Source organism: Hyperolius riggenbachi, chromosome 1 (genome assembly GCF_040937935.1).
Source record: "Hyperolius riggenbachi isolate aHypRig1 chromosome 1, aHypRig1.pri, whole genome shotgun sequence".
In the NCBI taxonomy this organism is placed as follows: domain Eukaryota; kingdom Metazoa; phylum Chordata; class Amphibia; order Anura; family Hyperoliidae; genus Hyperolius; species Hyperolius riggenbachi.
Genome location: NC_090646.1, coordinates 299,178,014 through 299,200,525, shown reverse-complemented (window position 1 = coordinate 299,200,525; position 22,512 = coordinate 299,178,014). Strand labels below are relative to the sequence as shown.

The 22,512-nt window shown below is 43.6% G+C and overlaps 1 protein-coding gene across 1 annotated transcript in view; it reads right to left on the bottom strand.

Annotated features, from left to right (window-relative positions):
* Positions 1-21,595, bottom strand: part of LSM4 (LSM4 homolog, U6 small nuclear RNA and mRNA degradation associated) — a 39,939-nt gene extending 18,344 nt beyond the window's left edge. The window contains exons 1-3 of the mRNA XM_068233774.1: positions 21,327-21,595; positions 17,486-17,527; positions 3,740-3,838 (exon numbers count right to left, since the gene is read on the bottom strand). Of these exons, the coding sequence (XP_068089875.1) occupies positions 3,740-3,838; positions 17,486-17,527; positions 21,327-21,329 (144 nt within the window). The 5' untranslated portion in view covers positions 21,330-21,595. The remainder of the gene's footprint in view (positions 1-3,739; positions 3,839-17,485; positions 17,528-21,326) is intronic.
* Between the last annotated feature and the right edge of the window lie 917 nt (positions 21,596-22,512).

Below are 22,512 nucleotides of genomic sequence, written 5' to 3'. Positions count from 1 at the left end.
CCACTCCAAAACGTTAATGTTGTTGTCTGCTAACCATTTCTTCACCACTTTTGCTGTTTTGGGTCATTGTCATGCTGAAATGTCCACTGGTGCCCAATGCCAAGTTTCTCTGCAGACTGCATGATGTCATTGAGAAACCTCATGTATTGCTCTTTTTTCATAGTGCCTTTTACTGTGATTAGGTTGCCTGGTCCATTAGCTGAAAAACACCCCCCAAAGCATTAGGTTCCCACCACCCTGTTTGAAAGTGGGGATGTGTTCTTTAGGTTGAAGGTTTTTTTTTGTTTTTTTTTCCCTCCTAAACGCCAAATGAAGAAAACATCATTGTGACCAAATAATTCAATTTTTGTTTCATCTAACCCTAACACAGAAGGCCAGAGGTCTTCTTTTTCCAGATGAGCATTTGCAAAGGCCAAGCAAGCTTTTGTGTGCCATATCTGGAGACGTAGCGTCCTCCTTGATCTGCATCCGTGGAACCAAGCAGTGTGCAGTGTCCATTGGATTGTCTGCCTTGAGACATTGCCACCAGCAGAGCCCAGATTCACCAGGATGGCCTTGGTGGTGATCCTTGGATTCTTTTCACCTCTCTCATTATCCTCCCGGCCAGCACAGGTGTCACTTTTGGCTTCAGACCACATCCTCGGATTTTCCACAGTGCGGAACATCTTTTATTTTTGAATACTTTGCACTGTAGCCACTGGAACTTGATAACATTTAGAAATGGCCTTGTAGACCTTTCCTGACTTGTGAGCAGCGACAGGTCATCACTGAGCTCCTTTGTCTTAGCCTTGTTTGTCCACAAACCAACTGCAGAGAGGTGCGGTTTCTCACCTGTTGAGCTGATTAAAACAGCTGTTCCCAATTAATCATTGTAATTAGGATGCTTTAGAACAGCTTGGACTATTTGGAATGGTATAGAACTTTGGACTTTCCCCAGAGACTGTGAAAGTGGGAAGGGTATGAATATTTTTTCTCCATAACAATGCCTTTTGTACATTGCCTTATCTTTTGGGAGACACCTATGTAATTTCCCATAAAAAAATAAAAATTACTTGCTGGCTGAATAAAAAGTAACTTTAAAGGAGCCGTCAGGCAAAAAGTTAGAAAATAAGCGCTACTTACCGGGGGCTTCCTCCAGCCCCAGCACGTCCCTCGCCGCAGCTCTCCCCGCAGCCATTCGCCGGAGCTCCGACCCGGTCCCCGACGATGTCATCAGAGCGACCTGGAGGTCGCTCTGTACTGCGCCATCAATCACCGCCAGAGGGCCGGAGCGGACTGCGCAGTAGTTCTGCGCCTGCGCAGTCCGCTCCGGCCCACGTGGCGGTGATTGACAGCGCCGATCGCGCAGGCGCAGTACAGAGCGACCTTCAGGTCCCTCTGACGTCATCGCCGGGGACCGGGTCGGAGCTCCGGCAAACGGCTGCGGGGAGAGCTGCGGGGAGGGATGTGCTGGGAGCTTGAGGCTGGAGGAAGCCCCCGGTAAGTAGCGCTTGTTTTCTAACTTTTTGCCTGACAACTCCTTTAAGTCTAAATTTGCCAGTGGTATGAATAATTATGGGCAGCACTGTATGCTTCCTATCCATACTCTAAGTTATGCAAGCGCTAAACCCTATTCCGGGCACGATCCAGTTGTGCTTGGTAATTAAAAGGATTTCTGATACAATGTGCAATACAGAGCCTTTATAAGAGCAGAAAATTCTAGTGAAAAGCTGTTACAAGCCAAAGTATTGCAACATACCAGGTGACTAGTATAAGAAGAGGCTGAGTTTTTCAGCTTTTCAGCACATTTAGGCCTCTTTTCCACATACAGTTGATAGGCAGTAAAATGCCTCTCAAACTCACAACTGCTTGCTTGAAGCAGTTGCCAGCTTGAATTGCATAAGTTACTATCAAAAACTCCCAATCCTCCTTGCTTAAAATCCTGATTAAAACCCATAAACCGAAGTTCATTTAAATGATCTTTAACCACATTAAAGGGGTTATTCTAAAGCTTGTTTTATAAGTCTATGTGACAGAGCCGACAATTTCTCCTACATAAATCAGATTCAAGACTAATGACAGTGTAGGTAGCTTGATGAAAATTATATTTTCAGTAGTACAGTAGGGGTACCACTGGTCTCAGTTTTCTGACAATGAATGCTGCATTGCTGTCAATTTTTCTGCATGTGAAAAACACATTCAATTGTTAACTAGCCCATTGATTAACATTGGTTCTAAGTTTTTTCTATGCAGAAAATGCACAGAAAGACAGACAAGTGTGAAGCATGCACATACAGATGAATAAAAAAAAGGATTAGAATATCGTGCAAAAGTCCATTTCAGTAATTCAACTTAAAAAGGTGAAACTAATTTATTATTTAGCCAATTAGAATCTGAGATTGAGGTTTTCATAAGCTGGAAGCCATCAACATTATAACAAATAAAGGCTTGAAATATCTTCCCTTTGCATTTCATACATTAGTTTCACCTTTTAAAGTTTAATTACAGAAATAAATTGACGTTTGCATGGTATTCTAATTTTTGGAGTTTCAACTATTACACTCACAAAGGATTATTAGGAACACCATACTAATACAGTTTTTGACCCCCTTTCGCCTTCAGAACTGCCTTAATTCAACAAGGTGCTGAAAGCACCCTTTGGAAATGTTGGCCCATATTGATAGGATAGCATCTTGCAGTTGGAGATTTGTAGAATGCACATCCAGGGCACGAAGCTCCTGTTCCATCACATCCTAAAGATCCTCTATTGGGTTGAGATCTGGTGACTGTGGGGGACCATTTTAGTACAGTGAACTAATTGTCATGTTCAAGAAACCAATTTGAAAAGATTCCAGCTTTGTGACATGGTGCATTATCCTGCTGGAAGTAGCAATCAGAGGATGGGTAGATGGTGGTCATGAAGGGATGGACATGGTCAGAAACAATGCTCAGTGGCATTTAAACGATGCCCAGTTAGCACTAAGGGGCCTATAGTGTGCCAAGAAAACATCCCCCACACCATATTAACACCACCACCATCCTGCACTGTGGTAACCAGGCATGATGGATCCATGTTCTCATTCTGTTTACGCCAAATTCTGACTATCGAGACTCAGACTAGGTAACGTTTTTCCAGTCTTCAACTGTCCAATTTTGGTGAGCTTGTGCAAATTGTAGCCTCTTCTTCCTATTTGTAGTGGAGACGAGTGGTACCCGGTGGGGTCTTCTGCTGTTGTAGCCCATCCGCCTCAAGGTTGTGCGTGTTGTGGCTTCACAAATGCTTTGCGGCATACCTCGGTTGTAATGAGTGGTTGTTTCAGTCGACGTTGCTCTTCTTCAATTCCGTCTGCCCATTCTCCTCTGACATCAACAAGGCATTTTCGCCGACACAGGACTGCCGCATACTGGATGCTCCCTTTTCACACCATTCGTTGTAAACCCTAGAAATGGTTGTTCATGAAAATCCTAGTAACTGAGCAGATTGTGAAATACTCAGACTGGCTCGTCTGGCACCAACAACCATGCCATGCACAAAATTGCTTAAATCACCTTTCTTTCCCATTCTGACATTCAGTTAGGAATTCAGGAGAGTGTCTTGACCAGGAGCAACTGCCATGTGATTGGTTGATTAGATAATTGCATTCATGAGAATTGAACAGGTGTTCCTAATAATCCTTTGAGTGTATATTAAAGTGCTACAAATTAATTATGACAATTAGTATAAAAGCAAGGCAACAAAAATGCCACTGGTATAACATACCCTGGAAGTGCAAATCACCTCACGAAGATTAATGTTCATCCAGTTGTCACAACTCACCAAGTGCCCGTTATAGGTTTCACCATTCTTCAACTCAACCAACTAATTTAACAAGGGGAAAAAAAAAAAAATATAATAGTCAGCCTAACCAATTTTTTTTTTTTTTTTTTTTTTTTTTAGGATAGCTAAAAAAGCTTACACTGCGGGTGGGCTTCAGGAGCCCCTAGGCTCCTGAAGCCTAAAGCGGCGGGCGAGTTAAACAGAGGAGCAGGGGATTGAGTGGATGAGGAGAGGAACGGGAAGGCTCTATAATAGTATTCCGAAACCCTGTCCTCAAGGCCCACCAACAGTGCATGTTTTGAGGAAATCTTTAAAAATAGTTTATCAGCTTTGCTGAGGCACTAATTACTTCACCTGTGAAGGTTTGTGGTTTCCTGCAAAACATGTACTGTTGGTGGGCCTAGAGGACAGATGCAGAACTATGCTCTATAGCGGGGGTCCCCAACCACCAGGCCACGGCCTACTGCCGGTCTGTGGGCAGTTTTCAGCCAAGCCGTGGCGGGTCTGGCCTCTCGCCCCACTTCCCCCGTGGCCGCCGCTCCTGTTACCTTAGCTGGCAGCCGCTTCCTCTCAGATTCCCCTGTAGCCTTCTATAACTGCAGCGTGTCCCACGGCTGCTGTAAAGGAGCGAAGGAAGCAGGACAGCGGTTCCCATGGTAATGGCGATCGCGCTACAGGAAGCCGCTGTCCTGCTTCCTTCCCTCCTTACAGCAGCCGTGGGACGCGCTGCAGTTTTAGAAGATGGTGCAAAGAGGAGAGGTGCTATGGGTAATCTAAGAGAGGAAGCGGCCTCCAACTCATAAGATAAAAAGGAGCGGTGGCCACGGGGGAAGTGGGCTATACAGGGGCAACTACACCAGCTATTCAGGGGCAACTACACTCTATACTGGGATACTGGGGGCAACTCTATCTAGATACCCTATACAAGGGCTACCTACCTATACACTTTTTTGTTTTAAATTTCTGGCTTCAGATTCACTTTAATGTTCAATAGATTTAACCACTTGCTTCTATGTCTACAGGGGGGTTGGGGCACAGATGCAGCCCACTTAATTCTGGTCTGTCCACATTGTTTCAGCACTCTCATCTGAAGTTTAGTACTATACAACATTTATGCATCTTAAAAGGGAAGGTCCAAGCAAAATAAAAAAAAAAAAAAATAAAAAAAAAGGAGTTTCACTTACCTGGGGCTTCTACCAGCCCCATGAAGCCATCCTGTGCCCTCGTAGTCACTCACTGCTGCTCCAGTCCCCCGCTGGCAGCTAGGGCCGCATTGCGTACATTTTTACGCATTCCCGCTAGTACAGAAACATTAACACATACATTTTACGCGTTAGTGGTTCAATGCGTACATTTTTACGCATTAAACCAGTAACGCGTAAAAATGTATGTGTTAATGTTCCTGCACAAGCGAGAATGCGTAAAAATGTACGCAATGCAGCCCGCCGACCTCCGAGGTCGTCTAGCTGCCAGCGGGAGACTGGAGCAGCAGTGAGTGACTATGAGGGCACAGGATGGCTGCATGGGGCTGGTAGAAGCCCCAGGTAAGTTAAACTCATTTTTCTATTTTGCTTGGACCTTCCCTTTAAGTGAAAACACAGCAAGTGCATATTTATTGCCAAGCAATATGTCACATACAGATGACTATCCCCACATTCTCTACTCTAGAGGAGGGGAAAAAAAATAATAATTCTAGGGTTACAGGTAGTCTTCCTTCTAAGAGGTTAGTATATGCCCACATAAATTGCCCTTCTAAATGTGATACGGTCTGGGGACCGATGGTTGAATAATTGCCTAGTCATGCTATCACTATCCCCCAACTTCATGTGCTTATTCTTTCCTACAAGTAAAAAAAAAAACAAAAACAAAACACAATAGTCAACATAATAAGTGCAAATTGTTTGAAAAAAAATAAAATACAACGTAATAAAGCAGGTAGCATAAGTGATATTCCTGCCATTCAGGTCAGAACAAATTACACTACAGAAAAAAAAAAAAATCAAAAAAAAAAATATCACAAGTTGGGGAGTTTTTTTTTTTTTTTTTTTAACCACATAAGGACCACAGTCTTTTCGCCCCCTTAAGGACCAGAGCTTTTTTTCCCCCATTCAGACCACTGCAGCTTTCACGGTTTATTGGTCGGTCATACAATTTACCATCTAAATGAATTTTCCCTCCTTTTCTTGTCACTAATACAGCTTTCTTTTGATGCTTTTTGATTGCTGCTGCGATTTTTAGTTTTTATTATATTCATCAAAAAAGACATGAATTGTCAAAAAAATGATTTTTTTAACGGTGATAAAATTTGTCAAATAAAGTAAAATTTCTGTATACATTTTTGTCCAAATTTATTGTGCTACATGTCTTTGATAAAAACAAACAAACAAACAAAAAAAAAAAAATTCCGCGTACATTTATTGGTTTAGGTAAAAGTTATAGCATTTACAAGCTATAGTGCAAAATGTGAATTTTCCCATTTTGAAGCATCTCTGACTTTTCTGAGCACCTGTCAGGTTTCACGAGGTGCTAAAATTCCAGGATAGTATAAATACCCCCCAAATGACCCCATTTTGGAAAGAAGACATCCCAAAGTATTCACTGAGAGGCATGGTGAGTTCATAGAAGATTTTATTTTTTGTCACAAGTTAGCGGAAAATGACACTTTATGACACACACACACACAAAAAAAAAAAAAAACACATCTGCCACGGACTCACCATGCCCCTCTCTGAATACCTTGAAGTGTCTGCTTTCCAAAATTGGGTCATTTGTGGGGTGTTTACTGTCCTGGCATTTTGGGGGTGCTAAAGTGTAAGCACCCCTGCAAAGCATAAACGTGCTCATTGGACTATGGGTCCCTTAGCGCAGGTAGGCTTCAAAAAAGTGCCACACGTGGTATCGCCGTACTCAGAAGTAGTATAATGTGTTTTGGGGTGTATTTTTACACATACCCATACTGAGTGGGAGAAATCTCTGTAAATGACAATTTTTAGATTTTTTTTTACAGAGAGATTTCTCCCACCCAGCATGGGTATGTGTAAAAATACACCCCAAAACACATACTACTTCTCCTGAGTACGGAGATGCCCCATGACACTTTTTTGCAGCCTAGGTGTGCTAAGGGGCCCAACGTCCTATTCCCAGGGCATTTGGTTTCTAGACTACTCCTCACGGTTTAGGGCCCCTAAAATGCCAGGGAACCCCACAAGTGACCCCATTTTAGAAAGAAGACACCCCAAGGTATTCCGTTAGGAGTATGGTGAGTTCATAGAAGATTTTATTTTTTGTCACAAGTTAGTGGAAAATGACACTTTGTGAAAAAAAAAAAAAAAAAAAAAAAAAAAAAAAAATCTATGAACTCATCATACACCTAACTGAATACACCTTGGCGTGTCTTTTCTAAAATGGGGTCAATTGTGGGGATCCTATACTGTCCTGGCATTTTAGGGGCCTTAAACCGTGCGGAGTAGTCTGGAAACCAAATGGCTCAAAATGACTGTTCAGGGGTATAAGCATCTGCAAATTTTGATGACAGGTGGTCTATGAGGGGGGCGAATTTTGTGGAACTGGTCATAAGCAGGGTGGCCTCTTAGATGACAGGTTGTATTGGCACTGAAGTGCAGGATGTTCTCAAATCGTGACCTGGACATGGCAGCAGAGAACATGGGCATGTGATGTATTGGGTGCATAGACCAATAAGACCGCAATACATTATTTTTGACTAGACCCATGTTAAAGGAAAAGGCCCCCAAAAAATGTTACGTTCGGAAACTTGGAGTGGTTTCCCCCGAAAAGGCTGGACATTGTAGCTTCTTGGATTGGCGGTTGCATATTGCGTGGCATAACGGTTGGCCTCAGCCACAATTAAGTCGTAGAGACAAGCAGTGATCAGGAAAAAAAAAAATCTGTCACTGCGGTGGGGCAGATGAGTGTTTGGCTGGGTGATCAGAAACCCGCAGGGGGCAGATTAGGGCCTGATCTGATTGATAGGAGTGCTGGGGGGGGGGGGGGGGGGGAAGTGACAGGTGATTGATGGGTTGTTTAGGGGGTGATTAGAGGGGGGAATAGATGCATGCAATGCACTGGCGAGGTGATCAGGGCTGGGGTCTGAGGGTGTGGGCGGGTGATTGGGTGCCCAAGGGGCAGATTAGGGTCTGATCTGATGGGTAGCAGTGACAGGGGGTGATTGATGAGTGATCAGTGGATGATTAGATGGCAGAACAGATGTAAACAATGCACTTTAGAGGTGATCTGAGGGTGGGTCTGTGGGCGATCTGATGGTGTGGGTGGGTGATCAGATGCCCATAAGAGGCAGGTTAGGGTCTGATCTGCAGGGTGGCAGTGACAGGTGGTGACGGGGTGATTGACGGGCGATTGACAGGTGATTACAGGGTATTCAGGGTATAGATGTATACAGTACACAGGGGGCCCACAAATTCTTCCTGTACTGGAAATAGACTTATGACTGCTCCCAATGTTTTATTTCTCAGCTGTACTACACATACAAATCATATAAGTTTTTTTTCCGCTTCAGTGTCTAAGTATACTGGTTGGTAACAAGTTAGGTAATCGTATACAATAACAAGAAGCAGTAGCTAAAGCAAATAAAATTCTGGGATGCATAAAAAGGGAAATATCTTGTGATGCAAGCTATGTATAAATCATTTATGAGGCCACATCTGGAGGATGGAATAGTTTTGGGCACCACACTTTAGAAAGGACACTGACCTTCTGGAATGGGTACAAAGACTGGCAACTAAATTAATCAGAGGGATGGAAGCTTTTACTTACCAAGACTGATTGGACCAACTGGGCTTATTTAGCTTGGAAAAAAGGCGACTGAGAGGTGATCTGATTAACTTGTGTTCAGTGTTCTCCCCAGAAATTTTTTCCAGCCAGGTGGCATGAAAAAAATAGCTGGGTGAGATGAGGGAATTGAAGGTCCGGCACTTTTCTGCACACAACTCTACTTACAGAGGAGGAAGTGCGTCGATGACAGCCAGGTGCTAACCAAAATTAGCTGGGTGGAGGACCAAAAGAACCTGTGGAGAACACTGTATTAATGCATCAGAGCGCAATACAAAAGCTTGGCAGATGAGCCTTTTGTCCCTAGGGTTGTACGATGTAGAAGTGAACATGATTTGCGTGGAGGAAAAAAGGTTTTTGCCGTTTAGAAAGGGGTCCTTCACAGCGAGAGTGGTTAAAATCTGGAACATCTTACCTCAGGAAGTAGCTATGGCAAACTCTGTATCTGCATTTGAAGAGGGCTTGGATGCTTTCCTTGCATTGAAGGGCATCCATGGCTGTAATTATTAGGCAATTCCCAGAAGAGTTGATCCAGGGATTTATCTGACTGCCATCTGGAGTCAAAAGGAATTTTCCCCTTTTAAAGAGAACCCGAGGTGGGTTTATATTATGCTAGTGGGGCACAGAGGCTTGTTGTGCACACTATCACCAGCCTCTGTTGCCCCATGGTGTGCTTCAAAGAACCCCCCGTGCGCCGCTATACCCCCGCAATGCTGGAAACAATGTTTACCTAAGCGCTGTCTGTCAGCGCTGCTCCCCCGCCTCCTTATCGGCGCTACCCGCCTGTGTCCCTTCCCTCCCGCTGATTGGAGGGAAGTGACGCAGCGGGTAGCGCCGATACGGAGGAGGCGGGGGAGCGGCGCTGACAGACAGCGCTTAGATAAACATTGTGCTGGTGACACGCTGCGTGTCTCCAGCACTGCGGGGGTATAGCGGCGCGCGCGCGGGGGGGGGGGGGTGGTCTTTGAGGCACACCATGGGGCAACAGAGGCTGGTGTTAGTGTGCACAACCAGCCTCTGTGCCCCACTAGCATAATATAATCCCACCTCGGGTTCTCTTTAAGGCTTATTGGCCCAGGCCTTGTAAGGTTTTTCGCCTTCCCCTGGATCAACTGGGATATGTGCAGGTTCAGGATGGTGTTTTAATTTTTTTTTTCTGGTTGGACTTGGACGATTGTGTTTTTTCAACAAAACGAACTATGTAAACATCCAGGAAATGCAGTAACAATAGCTAGGGGGAAACACTGCACAAAGCACGATCACCAGTGGGTCCATAGACTATTGTAGGGACGTTTGACTATAGCAGATATAAAATTGTGAACTACTCTGAGGGACAGTTAGTGGCACGGCTATGTACTCTAAAGCACTAAGGAAAAGGTTAGCTCTATATAAATTCATAATACTGTATTACCATAAACAATCCAACAAGTGAGAAATTGACATTTTATCCAGTGGCTGGATCGTTTACTGGTTAAGGGCTCTGACACAGGAGACCTGGCTTCGGATCTGGTCTTTTCCTATTAAGTAAGCCAGCAACTATTCAGTAGGACTTGGGCAAGACTCCCTAACACTGTTACTGCCTATAGAGCACTTTCTAGTGGCTGCAGCTCTGGTGTTCGAGTACGCCAGGAGAAAAGCAAGAATCGACAAATGTTTATAAAATATCACAAAGCGATATAGCAAGTACACATATGTGAACATATAAAAGTCCCAGCGAGTGTGCTATCAGACTTAGTGGTGTGAAAAACTATTTGCCTCCTACCTGATTTCTTATTCTTTTGCATGTTTGTCACACTTAAATGTTTCTGCTCATCAAAAACGTTAACTATTAGTCAAAGATAACATAATTGACCACAAAATGCAGTTTTAAATGATGGTTTTTATTATTTAGTGAGGGGAAAAAAACCCCTCAAAACCTACATGGCCCTGTGTAAAAAAGTGATTGCCCCCCGTGTTAAAAAAAATAACTTAACTGTGGTTTATCACACCTGAGTTCAATTTCTGTAGTCACCCCCCGTTTCAATCAAGAAATCACTTAAATAGGAGCAATCTGACAGAGTAGACCAAAAGCACCTCAAAAGCTAGACATCGTGCCAAGATCCAAAGAAATTCAGGAACAAATGAGAACAAAAGTACTGTAATTGAGATCTATCAGTCTGGTAAAGGTTATAAAGCCATTTCTAAAGCTTTTGGACTCCAGCGAACCACAGTGAGAGCCATTATCCACAAATGGCAAAACGTGGAACAGTGATGAACCTTCCCAGGAGTGGCCGGCCGACCAAAATTACCCCAACAGCGCAGAGAAAACTCATCCGAGAGGCCACAAAAGACCCCAGGACAACATCTAAAGAACTGCAGGCCTCACTTGCCTCAATTAAGGTCTGTGTTCACGACTCCACCATAAGAGAGAGACTGGGCAAAAACGGCCTGCATGGCAGATATCCAAGGCGCAAACCACTTTTAAGCAAAAAGAACATTAAGGCTCGTCTCAATTTTGCTAAAGAAACAGCTCAATGATTGCCAAGACTTTTGGGAAAATACCTTGTGGACCGACGAGACAAAAGTTGAACTTTTTGGAAGGTGCGTGTCCCGTTACATCTGGCGTAGAAGTAACACAGCATTTCAGCAAAAGAACATCATACCAACAGTAAAATATGGTGGTGGTAGTGTGATGGTCTGTGGTTGTTTTGCTGCTTCAGGACCTGGAAGGCTTGCTGTGATAGATGGAACCATGAATTCTACTGTCTACCCAAAAATTCTGAAGGAGAATGTCCGGCCATCTGTTCGTCAACTCAAGCTGAAGCCATCTTGGGTGCTGCAGCAGTACAATGACCCAAAACACACCAGCAAATCCACCTCTGAATGGCTGAAGAAAAAACAAAAAAGAAGACTTTGGAGTGGCCTAGTCAAAGTCCTGACCTGAATCCTATTGAGATGTTGTGGCATGACCTTAAAAAGGCAGTTCATGCTAGAAAACCCCCAAAGCTTAATTACAACAATTCTGCAAAGATGAATGGGCCAAAATTCCTCCAGAGCACTGTAAAAGACTCGTTGCAAGTTATCGCAAACGCTTGATTGCAGTTATTGCTGCTAAGGGTGGCCCAACCAGTTATTGAGTTCAGGGGCAATTTCTTTTTCACACATGGCCATGTAGGTTTTGGAGTTTTTTTTTTCTCACTAAATAATAAAAACCATCATTTAAAACTGCATTTTGTGGTCAATTATGTTATCTTTGACTAATAGTTAACGGTTTTTGATGAGCAGAAACATTTAAGTGTGACAAACATGCAAAAGAATAAGAAATCAGGAAGGGGGCAAATAGTTTTTCACACCACTGTAGGTACGCCTTTCAAAGAGTCAACGTATTATTGTTCAGTGCACATCTTTCACTTTCCAATGTTCAACTCTTCAGAAACACACTATCTTGCTATACTTTCCAGCAGTAGCCTCCACCACAGACACTCAATATAAAACAGACTCTCCAGACGTATTGGCCACAATTAGACTGGCCAACCATGCACAAGTCCAGGAAGCCTAGGAACTTCAGGATCCTGGTGACACCAGTGCTGACACCAGTATCCTGAAGTTCCTAGGCTTCCTGGACTTGTGCATGGTTGGCCAGTCTAATCGTGGCCAATACGTCCGGAGAGTCTGTTTTATATTGGGTGTCTGTGGTGGAGGCTACTGCTGGAAAGTATAGCAAGATAGTGTGTTTCTGAAGAGTTGAACATTGGAAAGTGAAAGATGTGCACTGAACAATAATACATTGACCCAATAGACAAATGTTATTTGTCTATCTGCCTTAAAGAGAATCTGTATTGTTAAAATCGCACAAAAGTAAACATACCAGTGCGTTAGGGGACATCTCCTATTACCCTCTGTCACAATTTCACCGCTCTCCGCCGCATTAAAAGTGGTTAAAAACAGTTTTAAAAAGATTGTTTATAAACAAAATGGCCACCAAAACAGGAAGTAGGTTGATGTACAGTATGTCCACACATAGAAAATACATCCATACACAAGCAGGCTGTATACACCCTTCCTTTTGAATCTCAAGCGATCATTTGTGTGTTTCTTTCCCCCTGCATCTCTCATGCACTGAAGTTTCAGGCTGCTCTTTTCTTCCTGCAAACAGCTTTGCCCTTAGTATGTGAAAGCCCAGCCAGCTCAGAGGACGATTTATCCAGCTTGTAAACGATAAGAGAGAAGCTGCCCTAATCTAAATAATACACAGGCAGTGTGCAGAGAGGGGCCTGGAGGGGAGAGATGCATCACAGAACCACAACACTGAAGAACTTGGCAGCCTTCCAGACACAGGCTGACAAGTCTGACAAGAGAGAGATAAGTTGATTTATTACAGAGATGGTGATAGTAGAACGTGCTGCAGTAAGCCAGAACACATTAGAATAGCTTTTGGAACTTGTAGGATGATAAAAAACAGGATGCAATTTTTTGTTACGGAGTCTCTTTAAAGAGACTAACAAAAATGTTCATCCTTATTTCTATTATCCTATAAGTTCCTATACCTGTTCTAATGTGCTCTAACTGCAGCCTTTCCTATTCGCACAGTGGCTGTATTATCTCTGTTATATAATCTAATCTTCTCTCCTCTGTCGGGCTGAGACAGTCAGGCTGGAATGTGCTGTGCTGCTTGTGATTGGCTAAAAGCTATACACACCCTCTCCAGGCCCCCTGCACACTCTGTATGACACACACTGAGTTTCTCAGCGTATCACTTGCAATGTCTTTTGTTTGTAAACACTGGATAAAAAGGGCAATTACAAGCCAGAATTGAAGCAGGGAGAGGCAGAAACAGCACAGAGGGGCCCAGTAGAACATAATAGAATGGTATGCTTTTTATTGTAAGAGTTTTAGAGTACAGATTCTCTTTAAACTGTCTGCTTTCATGGTAAAAATCAAAAAATCAAGCACCTCATACCCCCAGAAGATCTGCCAACCTTAGTCCACGCCTTCATCACATCCCGACTGGACTACTGCAATGCTCTCTACACTGGCCTTCCAAAAAAGGTCTTGTACCGCCTACAGCTGATACAGAATACTGCTGCCAGACTGCTAACCAACCAACCCCGTCACTGCCACATAATGCCAGTCCTGCATTCCCTTCACTGGCTACCTATAGAATGGAGGGTCCTATTCAAGATCGGCCTACTGACATTTAAATCCCTGAATAATCTAGGCCCTGGATACTTGAAAGATATGTTACAGCTGCGTAGCAATCCCCGCATTCTCAGATCCACAGGTTCTAATAATCTAGTCATACCCAGAGTCCACTTGGAAACTTTTGGTCCCAGAGCCTTCTGTCATGCTGCCCCTATGTTTTGGAACTCCTTACCTCAACAGATCAGGACAGCCCCATCCCTGGATGTGTTTAAATCCAGACTGAAAACCCACCTGTTCAGTCTGGCATTTGCAGAAATATAACTTTTGTTGTGTGAATACTTCATCCTACTAACTACTGAATCTGAGAGAGCCTAAGCGCTTTGAGTCCTATGGGAGAAAAGCGCTATAGAAATGTTATTGTATTGTATTGTAAAGGATTACATCTCTCCTCTGGATCATACTGGAATATAGTGAGTTACTGTAAGTGATATTACATGTGCAATTACAGTATCACCATAGCCATCACACTAAAAACTTTATCTTAACCACATAACGACCGCCTTCAGCCGATGGGCGGCGGCAAAGGCTGGGCCTAAACAACCGCAATACGCCCATCTGCGGCGGTTCGTTATGTGGTGGCTGGCGGGGGTCGTGCGCTGGTATTGCGCGCGCATCTGCCGTCAATAGGCCCCGCCCACCCGCGACGTCAACCTGCCGGCCCTTCATAAGCGCCGGCGGGTTGTTAACCCCTGGATCGCCGCATAGGAAGCGTATAATACACTTTGTAATGTATACAAAGCGTATTATACAGGCTGCCTCCTGCCCTGGTGGTCCCAGTGATCAAGGGACCACCAGGGCAGGCTGCAGCCACCCTAGTCTGCACCCAAACACACTGATCCTGCCCTCTGATCGCCCACAGCACCCCCCCCCCGACCCCTGTTTGCACCCAATCACCCATCAATCACTCCCTGTCTGTCAGCGCTATTTTATTGATTAGGTCCTAAACTTCCCCCTGGAGGCCCCCCCATACCCTCAGATCCTCCCCAGACCCCCCCCCCCCCCGTGTACTATATACATCTAACCTCCCCTGTAATCACCCACTGATCACCTGTCAATCACCCATCAATCACCCCCTGTCACTGCCACCCATCAGATCAGACCCTAACCTGCCCCTTGCGGGCATCTGATCACCCACACCATCAGATAGCCCGCAGACCCACCCTCAGATCACCTCCAAAGTGCATTGTTTACATCTGTTCTCCCTTCTGATCACCCATCAATCACCCCCTGTCACTGCTACCCATCAGATCAGAGCCTAATCTGCCCCTTGGGCACCCAATCACCCGCCCGCACCCTCAGACCCTGCCTGAACACCTCTCCAGTGCATTATTTACATCTGTTCTCCCCCTCTAATCACCACCTGAGACACCCATCAATCACCTCTTGTCACCCCCTAGCACTCCTATCCATCAGAGCAGCCCCTAATCTGCCCCCCTGCGGGCTTCTGATCACCCGGCCAAACCCTAACCCGCCCCACCGCAGTGACAGAATTTTTTTTTCTGATTACTGCTGGTCTCTACGATTTAATTGTGGCTGAGACCAACAGTTATGCCACACAATACGCAACCGCCAATCCAAAAAGCTACCATGCCCAGCCTTTTCGGTGGAAACCACTCCAAGTTTCCGAACGTAACATTTTTTGGGGCCTTCTCCTAACATGGGTCTAGTCAAAAAGAATGTATTGCGGTCTTATTGGTCTACGCACCCAATACATCACATGCCCATGTTCTCTGCTGCCATGTCCAGGTCATGATTTGAGAACATCCTGCGCTTCCTGCACTTCAGTGCCAATACAACCTGTCATCTAAGAGGCCACCCTGCTTATGACCGGTTCCACAAAATTCGGCCCCTCAGACCACCTGTCATCAAAAGGTGCAGATGCTTATACCCCTGAACAGTCATTTTGAGGCATTTGGTTTCCATACTACTCCTCACGGTTTTGGGCCCCTAAAATGCCAGGGCAGTATAGGAACCCCACAAGTGACCCCATTTTAGAAAGAAGACACCCCAAGGTATTCCGTTAGGTGTATGGCGAGTTCATAGAAGATTTTAATTTTTGTCACAAGTTAGCGGAAATTGATTTTTGGTTTTTTTTCCCCACAAACTTGTGACAAAAAATAAAATCTTCTATGAACTCACCATACACCTAACGGAATACCTTGGGGGGTCTGCTTTCTAAAATCGGGTCACTTGTGGGGTTCCTATACTGCCCTGGCATTTTAGGGGCCCTAAAGCGTGAGGAGTAGTCGAGAAGCCAAATGCCTCAAAAATGACCTGTGAAATCCTAAAGGTACTCATTGGACATTGGGCCCCTTAGCGCACCTAGGCTGCAAAAAAGTGTCACACATGTAGTATCGCCGTACTCAGGAGAAGTAGTATAATGTGTTTTGGGGTGTATTTTTACACATACCCATGCTGAGTGGGAGAAATATCTCTGTAAATGGACAATTGTGTGTAAAAAAAAAAAAAAAAAAAAAAGCCATTTACAGAGATTGTACATATACCCATGCTGGGTGGGAGAAATATCTCTGTAAATGACATTTATTTTACACACAATTGTCCATTTACAGAGATATTTCTCCCACCCAGCATGGGCATATGTACAAATACACTACAAAACACGGCGATACCACGTGTGACTTTTTGCAGCCTAGGTGCGGTAAGGGGCCCAACGTCCTATGAGCACCTTAAGGCTTTACAGGGGTGCTTACAATTTAGCACCCCCAAAATGCCAGGACAGTAAACACCCCACAAATGACCCCATTTTGGAAAGTAGACACCCCAAAGTATTCAGAGAGGGGCATTGTGAGTCCGTGGCAGATTTCATTTTTTTTTGTCACAAGTTAGCAGAAATGGAAACTTTTTTTGTTTTGTTTTATTTTTGTTTCAAAAGTGTCATTTTCCGCTAACTTGTGACAAAAAATAAAATCTTCTATGAACTCACCATGCCTCTTAGTGAATACTTTGGGATGTCTTCTTTCCAAAATAGGGTCATTTGGGGGGTATTTATACTATCCTGGAATTTTAGCACCTCATAAAACCTGACAGGTGTTCAGAAAAGTCAGATGCTTCAAAACGGGAAAATTCAGTCTTGGCACCATAGTTTGTAAACGCTATAACTTTTACCCAAACCAATAAATATACACGGAATGTTTTTTTTTTTTTTTTATCAAAAGACATGTAGCACAATAAATTTGGACAAAAATGTATACAGAAATTTTACTTTATTTGAAAAATGTCAGCACAGAAAGTTTAAAAAAAAAATAATCATTTTTTTTGACAAAATTCATGTCTTTTTTGATGAATATAATAAAAACTAAAAATCGCAGCAGCAATCAAATATCACCAAAAGAAAACTGTATTAGTGACAAGAAAAAGGAGGTAAAATTCATTTAGGTGGTAGGTTGTATGACCGAGCAATAAACCGTTAAAGCTGCAGTGGTCTGAATGGAAAAAAAGTGTCTGGTCCTTTAGAGGTAGAAAGACTGTGGTCCTCAAGTGGTTAAATAAACCCAAAGACGTTCATCTGGAAGTGTCCTTTACACACTCAAGAGAGTGTGTAACCAAAATCTGTACAGTCCTGCTATATCGTAAACTATAGAAAATTACCACCTGAAACACAAAACATTGAATACAAATGCTATGATAGTTACGCTACGGCAAACTTAAAACATTTAATTAACTGGAAAAATGATTACTTACCATAGGATGGTTCTGTGCCGTTTTCAACAGAGATAAAGGAAGCTGCAATATAAAGACATTGTGTACTGTCGATACAAACAGAAGTCAAATATTTCTGTAATATACTTACAGAGTCAAGACGGTATTAAAACCTTCCATTTTAATACACCCTTTAGTAAATTTGCACTAATAAGCAATGCGTAACGTTTTGCCCATTACACGACTGTACTTTTTGCACTAAATATGTTGGCACAAGCTTGCTGGCAACTAATATACTGTGCATTAGTAATCGAAGTATAGAAAGAAGGTATATAATTTTTTATTTTAACACAGCTACAAGGATGAGGGTGGACTGATCCACAGTTATTTGTAGAACCAGGGTCTAGTTATGCTGTCAAGGTTAAGATAGGTGGACAGCAGACAGTTAAAGGGGGTTGTACAATCCAAAAATGCCACCAAATAGTGTCCCAAATACAGGATCTTCTCAAAAAATTAGCATACTGTGATAAAGTTCATTATTTTCTGTAATGTACTGATAAACCTTAGACTTTCATATATTTTAGATTCAAATACACACAACTGAAGTAGTTCAAGCCTTTTATTGTTTTAATATTGATGATTTTGGCATACAGCTCATGAAAACCCAAAATTCCTATCTCAAAAATTAGCATATTTCATCCGACCAATAAAAGAAAAGTGTTTTTAAAACAAAAAAAGTCAACCTTCAAATAATTATGTTCAGTTATGCACTCAATACTTGGTTAGGAATCCTTTTGCAGAAATGACTGCTTCAATGCGGCATGGCATGGAGGCAATAAGCCTGTGGCACTGCTCAGGTGTTATGGAGGCCCAGGATGCTTCGATAGCGTCCTTAAGCTCATCCAGAGTGTTGGGTCTTGCGTATCTCAACTTTCTCTTCACAATATCCCACAGATTCTCTATGGGGTTCAGGTCAGGAGAGTTGGCAGGCCAATTGAGCACAGTAATTCCATGGTCAGTAAACCATTTACCAGTGGTTTTGGCACTGTGAGCAGGTGCCAGGTCATGCTGAAAAATGAAATCTTCATCTCCATAAAGCTTTTCAGCAGACGGAAGCATGAAGTGCTCTAAAATGAAAAATCTGATAGCTAGCTGCAGTGACCCTGCCCTTGATAAAACACAGTGGACCAACACCAGCAGCTGACATGGCACCCCAGACCATCACTGACTGTGGGTACTTGACACTGGACTTCAGGCATTTTGGCATTTCCCTCTCCCCAGTCTTCCTCCAGACTCTGGCACTTTGATTTCCGAATGACATGTAAAAGTTGCTTTCATCCAAAAAAAGTAGTTTGGACCACTGAGCAACAGTCCACTGCTGCTTCTCTGTAGCCCAGGTCAGGCGCTTCTGCCGCTGTTTCTGGTTCAAAAGTGGGTTCATGCTTCCATCTGCTGAAAAGCTTTATGGAGATGAAGATTTCATTTTTCAGCACGACCTGGCACCTGCTCACAGTGCCAAAACCACTGGTAAATGGTTTACTGACCATGGTATTACTGTGCTCAATTGGCCTGCCAACTCTCCTGACCTGAACTCCATAGAGAATCTGTGGGATATTGTGAAGAGAAAGTTGAGAGACGCAAGACCCAACACTCTGGATGAGCTTAAGGCCGCTATCGAAGCATCCTGGGCCTCCATAACACCTGAGCAGTGCCACAGGCTGATTGCCTCCATGCCACGCCGCATTGAAGCAGTCATTTCTGCAAAAGGATTCCCGACCAAGTATTGAGTGCATAACTGAACATAATTATTTGAAGGTTGACTTTTTTTGTTTTAAAAACACTTTTCTTTTATTGGTCGGATGAAATATGCTAATTTTTTGGGATAGGAATTTTGGGTTATCATGAGCTGTATGCCAAAATCATCAATATTAAAACAATAAAAGGCTTGAACTACTTCAGTTGTGTGTATGTGAATCTAAAATATATGAAAGGCTAATGTTTATCAGTACATTACAGAAAATAATGAACTTTATCACAGTATGCCAATTTTTGAGAAGATCCTGTATATATGTAACCCCTTTATTCCAAAATAGGTCCCTATATGCTCCCTATTAAATTTTAGGAGTGGGTCATACATAATACAAAGTGGGGAACTCACTTGCAGGCAAAATTTGTTGGCTCTGTGGGCCAGATTTGGCCCACGAGCCAGAGTTGGAAAAATACACAGGCATGGATAGGTCTGCAACTACACAACCCAGTACATAGGTTGAGATGCACTGTGTATTGTCATCTCTCTTATGGTCAGCATAAGGATGCCCATAAATAACACAATGTATGGGCAGGTCGATTGACAGAACTCTCGCTGATAGAAGAGAGATCTGTTGCCTGCCCATACACAACAGGCCGATTCCCGATATCGATCTGGAATAAGCCTTGTGATGAGGCATCAGACATCCCTCCCGGTGCACTATAATTACCTGTCTGCGTCCACCGCTGGCTCCGGCCGCCATCCCTGTCCATACACACGCCCCAAGTCGTTGCCAGAGTAATGTGGGCATGTGTGTGATGCCACACGTGCACCCACATGTACTCCAGCAACCACACGGGGTGCATGTATGGATGGAAGACCGCGCCCAGAGCCAGAGGCGGTTGCAGACAGGTAATGTATAGTGCACTAGGCACTGGGGGAAGAGGGGGCACATTAAACATCTGGGTTTGTTGCTCGCCCTAATATTGCTCGCTGTTACCGCTGCGCACCCGACCAATAATGGCCCGGCATCTTGCAGAATGTCCAATCAACATGCTTGACTGGAGATTGGATCTTTGATTGGGCGCATCTACGATTGGGCATACATCTGGCATCACTGATTTTCATCCATTTCAATATAATTAACGATACGGATGATGGATTGGCAACCAAGTCGCTAGATGTATGGGTACTTTTAAGTACACCTGAACTGAGAGGGATAAGGAGGCTGACAGATTTATTTCCTTATAAACAATACTAACTGCCTGGGTGTCCTGCTGACCCTTTTATCCACAGACCCCATACAAGCATGCAGGTAAGAGGTTTCTGACAGAAGTCTAATACTAGATACACATGATACAGATTTACTGTCAGATCAACTATGTACAACATGTCCGATCTGATTTCCAATCGATATTCCACAGAATTGAACAGAAAAATCGATTGGAGATCAGACCTGTTGGAAATAGTTGACCTCACAGTAAATCTGTCAGAAAATTGTATTGTGTGTACTTAGCATATCTTGATTAGCTGCATGCTTGTTTCAGGTGTGTAATCCAGATAATACTACGGGCAGAGATCAGCAGGATGCCTGGCAATGGCAATTTAAAAATGAAATACATATGGCCACCTCATTATCCCTCTCAGTTCACCTCTATATCCCTTCTCAGTTCAGGTGTCCTAAGTTTAGCAGAATGGACAGTCTTCATTAATGTGGGTGTCCATGTCAGTATTGCCAGTTTTCCAGTTGTCTTTGCTGAAGCCCAGGATTGGTAGGCACTACCACCACTTAGCAGAAACACCCCATAGCTGCTCCACATAACTACAAAATGTCAAAGTCGCTTACTTCCTCCAATTGCGTCCAGCACACTACCTTCCTGACCGGACTGCACTTGCCTATACTCATTTCATAATAATTCTCGACTAGCCATGGGGAGTGAAAACGGGTATAGACACAGCAAAACACCTATACGAATTGGTAGCACAGCAGATAAAACCTCGGCCACAATCATAAAATGGTCAACATATAAAAGCAGCGTACAGAGGTAAGCACGTTCGGCGATAATATCCATGAGGCAAAGTATTCGCATAAGCACAGATGCTCAAGTCCGTCAAACTAAACCTTTCCGCACTTACCATGATTCACGCTGTCCCGCGTTCCCAGCTCACAATTTCCGCTTTGTTACCAACAACCGCTAAAGTCACCCGTACTCCGATGCAAGAGTAATCTGACTGTCAGGTCTTTACACCAATCAAAAATCACATTACACGTCTTTAAAGATCACGCATGCGTTCTAGCACTAATTCGCTAGAGCACAATGTAGTAGCCATATTTGTGGAGACCGAAACTATAACAGCACAGTCTATTGACGGTCGTGTTACAGCCGTTGTTGTGTCTGATTACGCTGCCTTTGGATTTGCGCTGCCCCGCATGCGCAGTAGGAGACTGTGTAGCCACAGTTCCTATTTAATTATGCTGCTGATGGTAAAATACTAAATATCTCTGCTTCTTTACATCCTACACTCCCCAAATTTTCAGGTTAGGGAGGGGACCCCCCGAACTACCTCTATGCCAAATTGCAGCCCCCGAGACCCACTGGTTCCCGAGATAAGTTTCTCTAATCTATCTCCTGAACCAGCGGGGCTCGGGGGCTGCTATTTGGCATAGAGGTCGTTCGGGGGGTCCTCTCTGAAAATTTGGTGAGTGTATGATGTGTGAAAGCGGAGATATTTATTATTTTACCATCAGCAGCATAAATACCTTCACACTGAGCATGCGTGCTACTCAGTGTGGAAGGGAGTGAGCTTCCGGGCAGCGCAATCAGACATTACACCGTAATGTCTGTCTTCTTAGGCTGTGCGTCACACCCCACGTGCTCAGAATATTCTTTATAATCTCCGAAACACATGTGCACTATGGACTTTTTTTTATTATCAAGTATCAGTGTTTTAGCACCTTTCAGAATGGCGCAGCCTGTTAGCTGCTCTCCTGCATCGGCTTGGCACCTGCTGGCATTTGTTCTGGTGCTGGACAGGTGCCCATGGCTCCCAACTGTCCCTCTTTGGGACCCCTCTAGTTCTCTCATTTGTCCCTCTTTGAGGACTGATGTACAAATCTGTGTAAATATATGTATTTGTCTACTGAAAATGTTGTTTAATTAGCTTTTTTATTTTAGTCCCATCCTTTAAATTGATATATTTCTTATTTTCGATTGTTAAGAGGAAGGAAAATGAACCAAAATAGAAAGAACCAGTGTGGTTTAAATTATAAAATAACATATTTTTCTTATGGAAAACAACAGTTTGCTTTCTTAAAACAGAA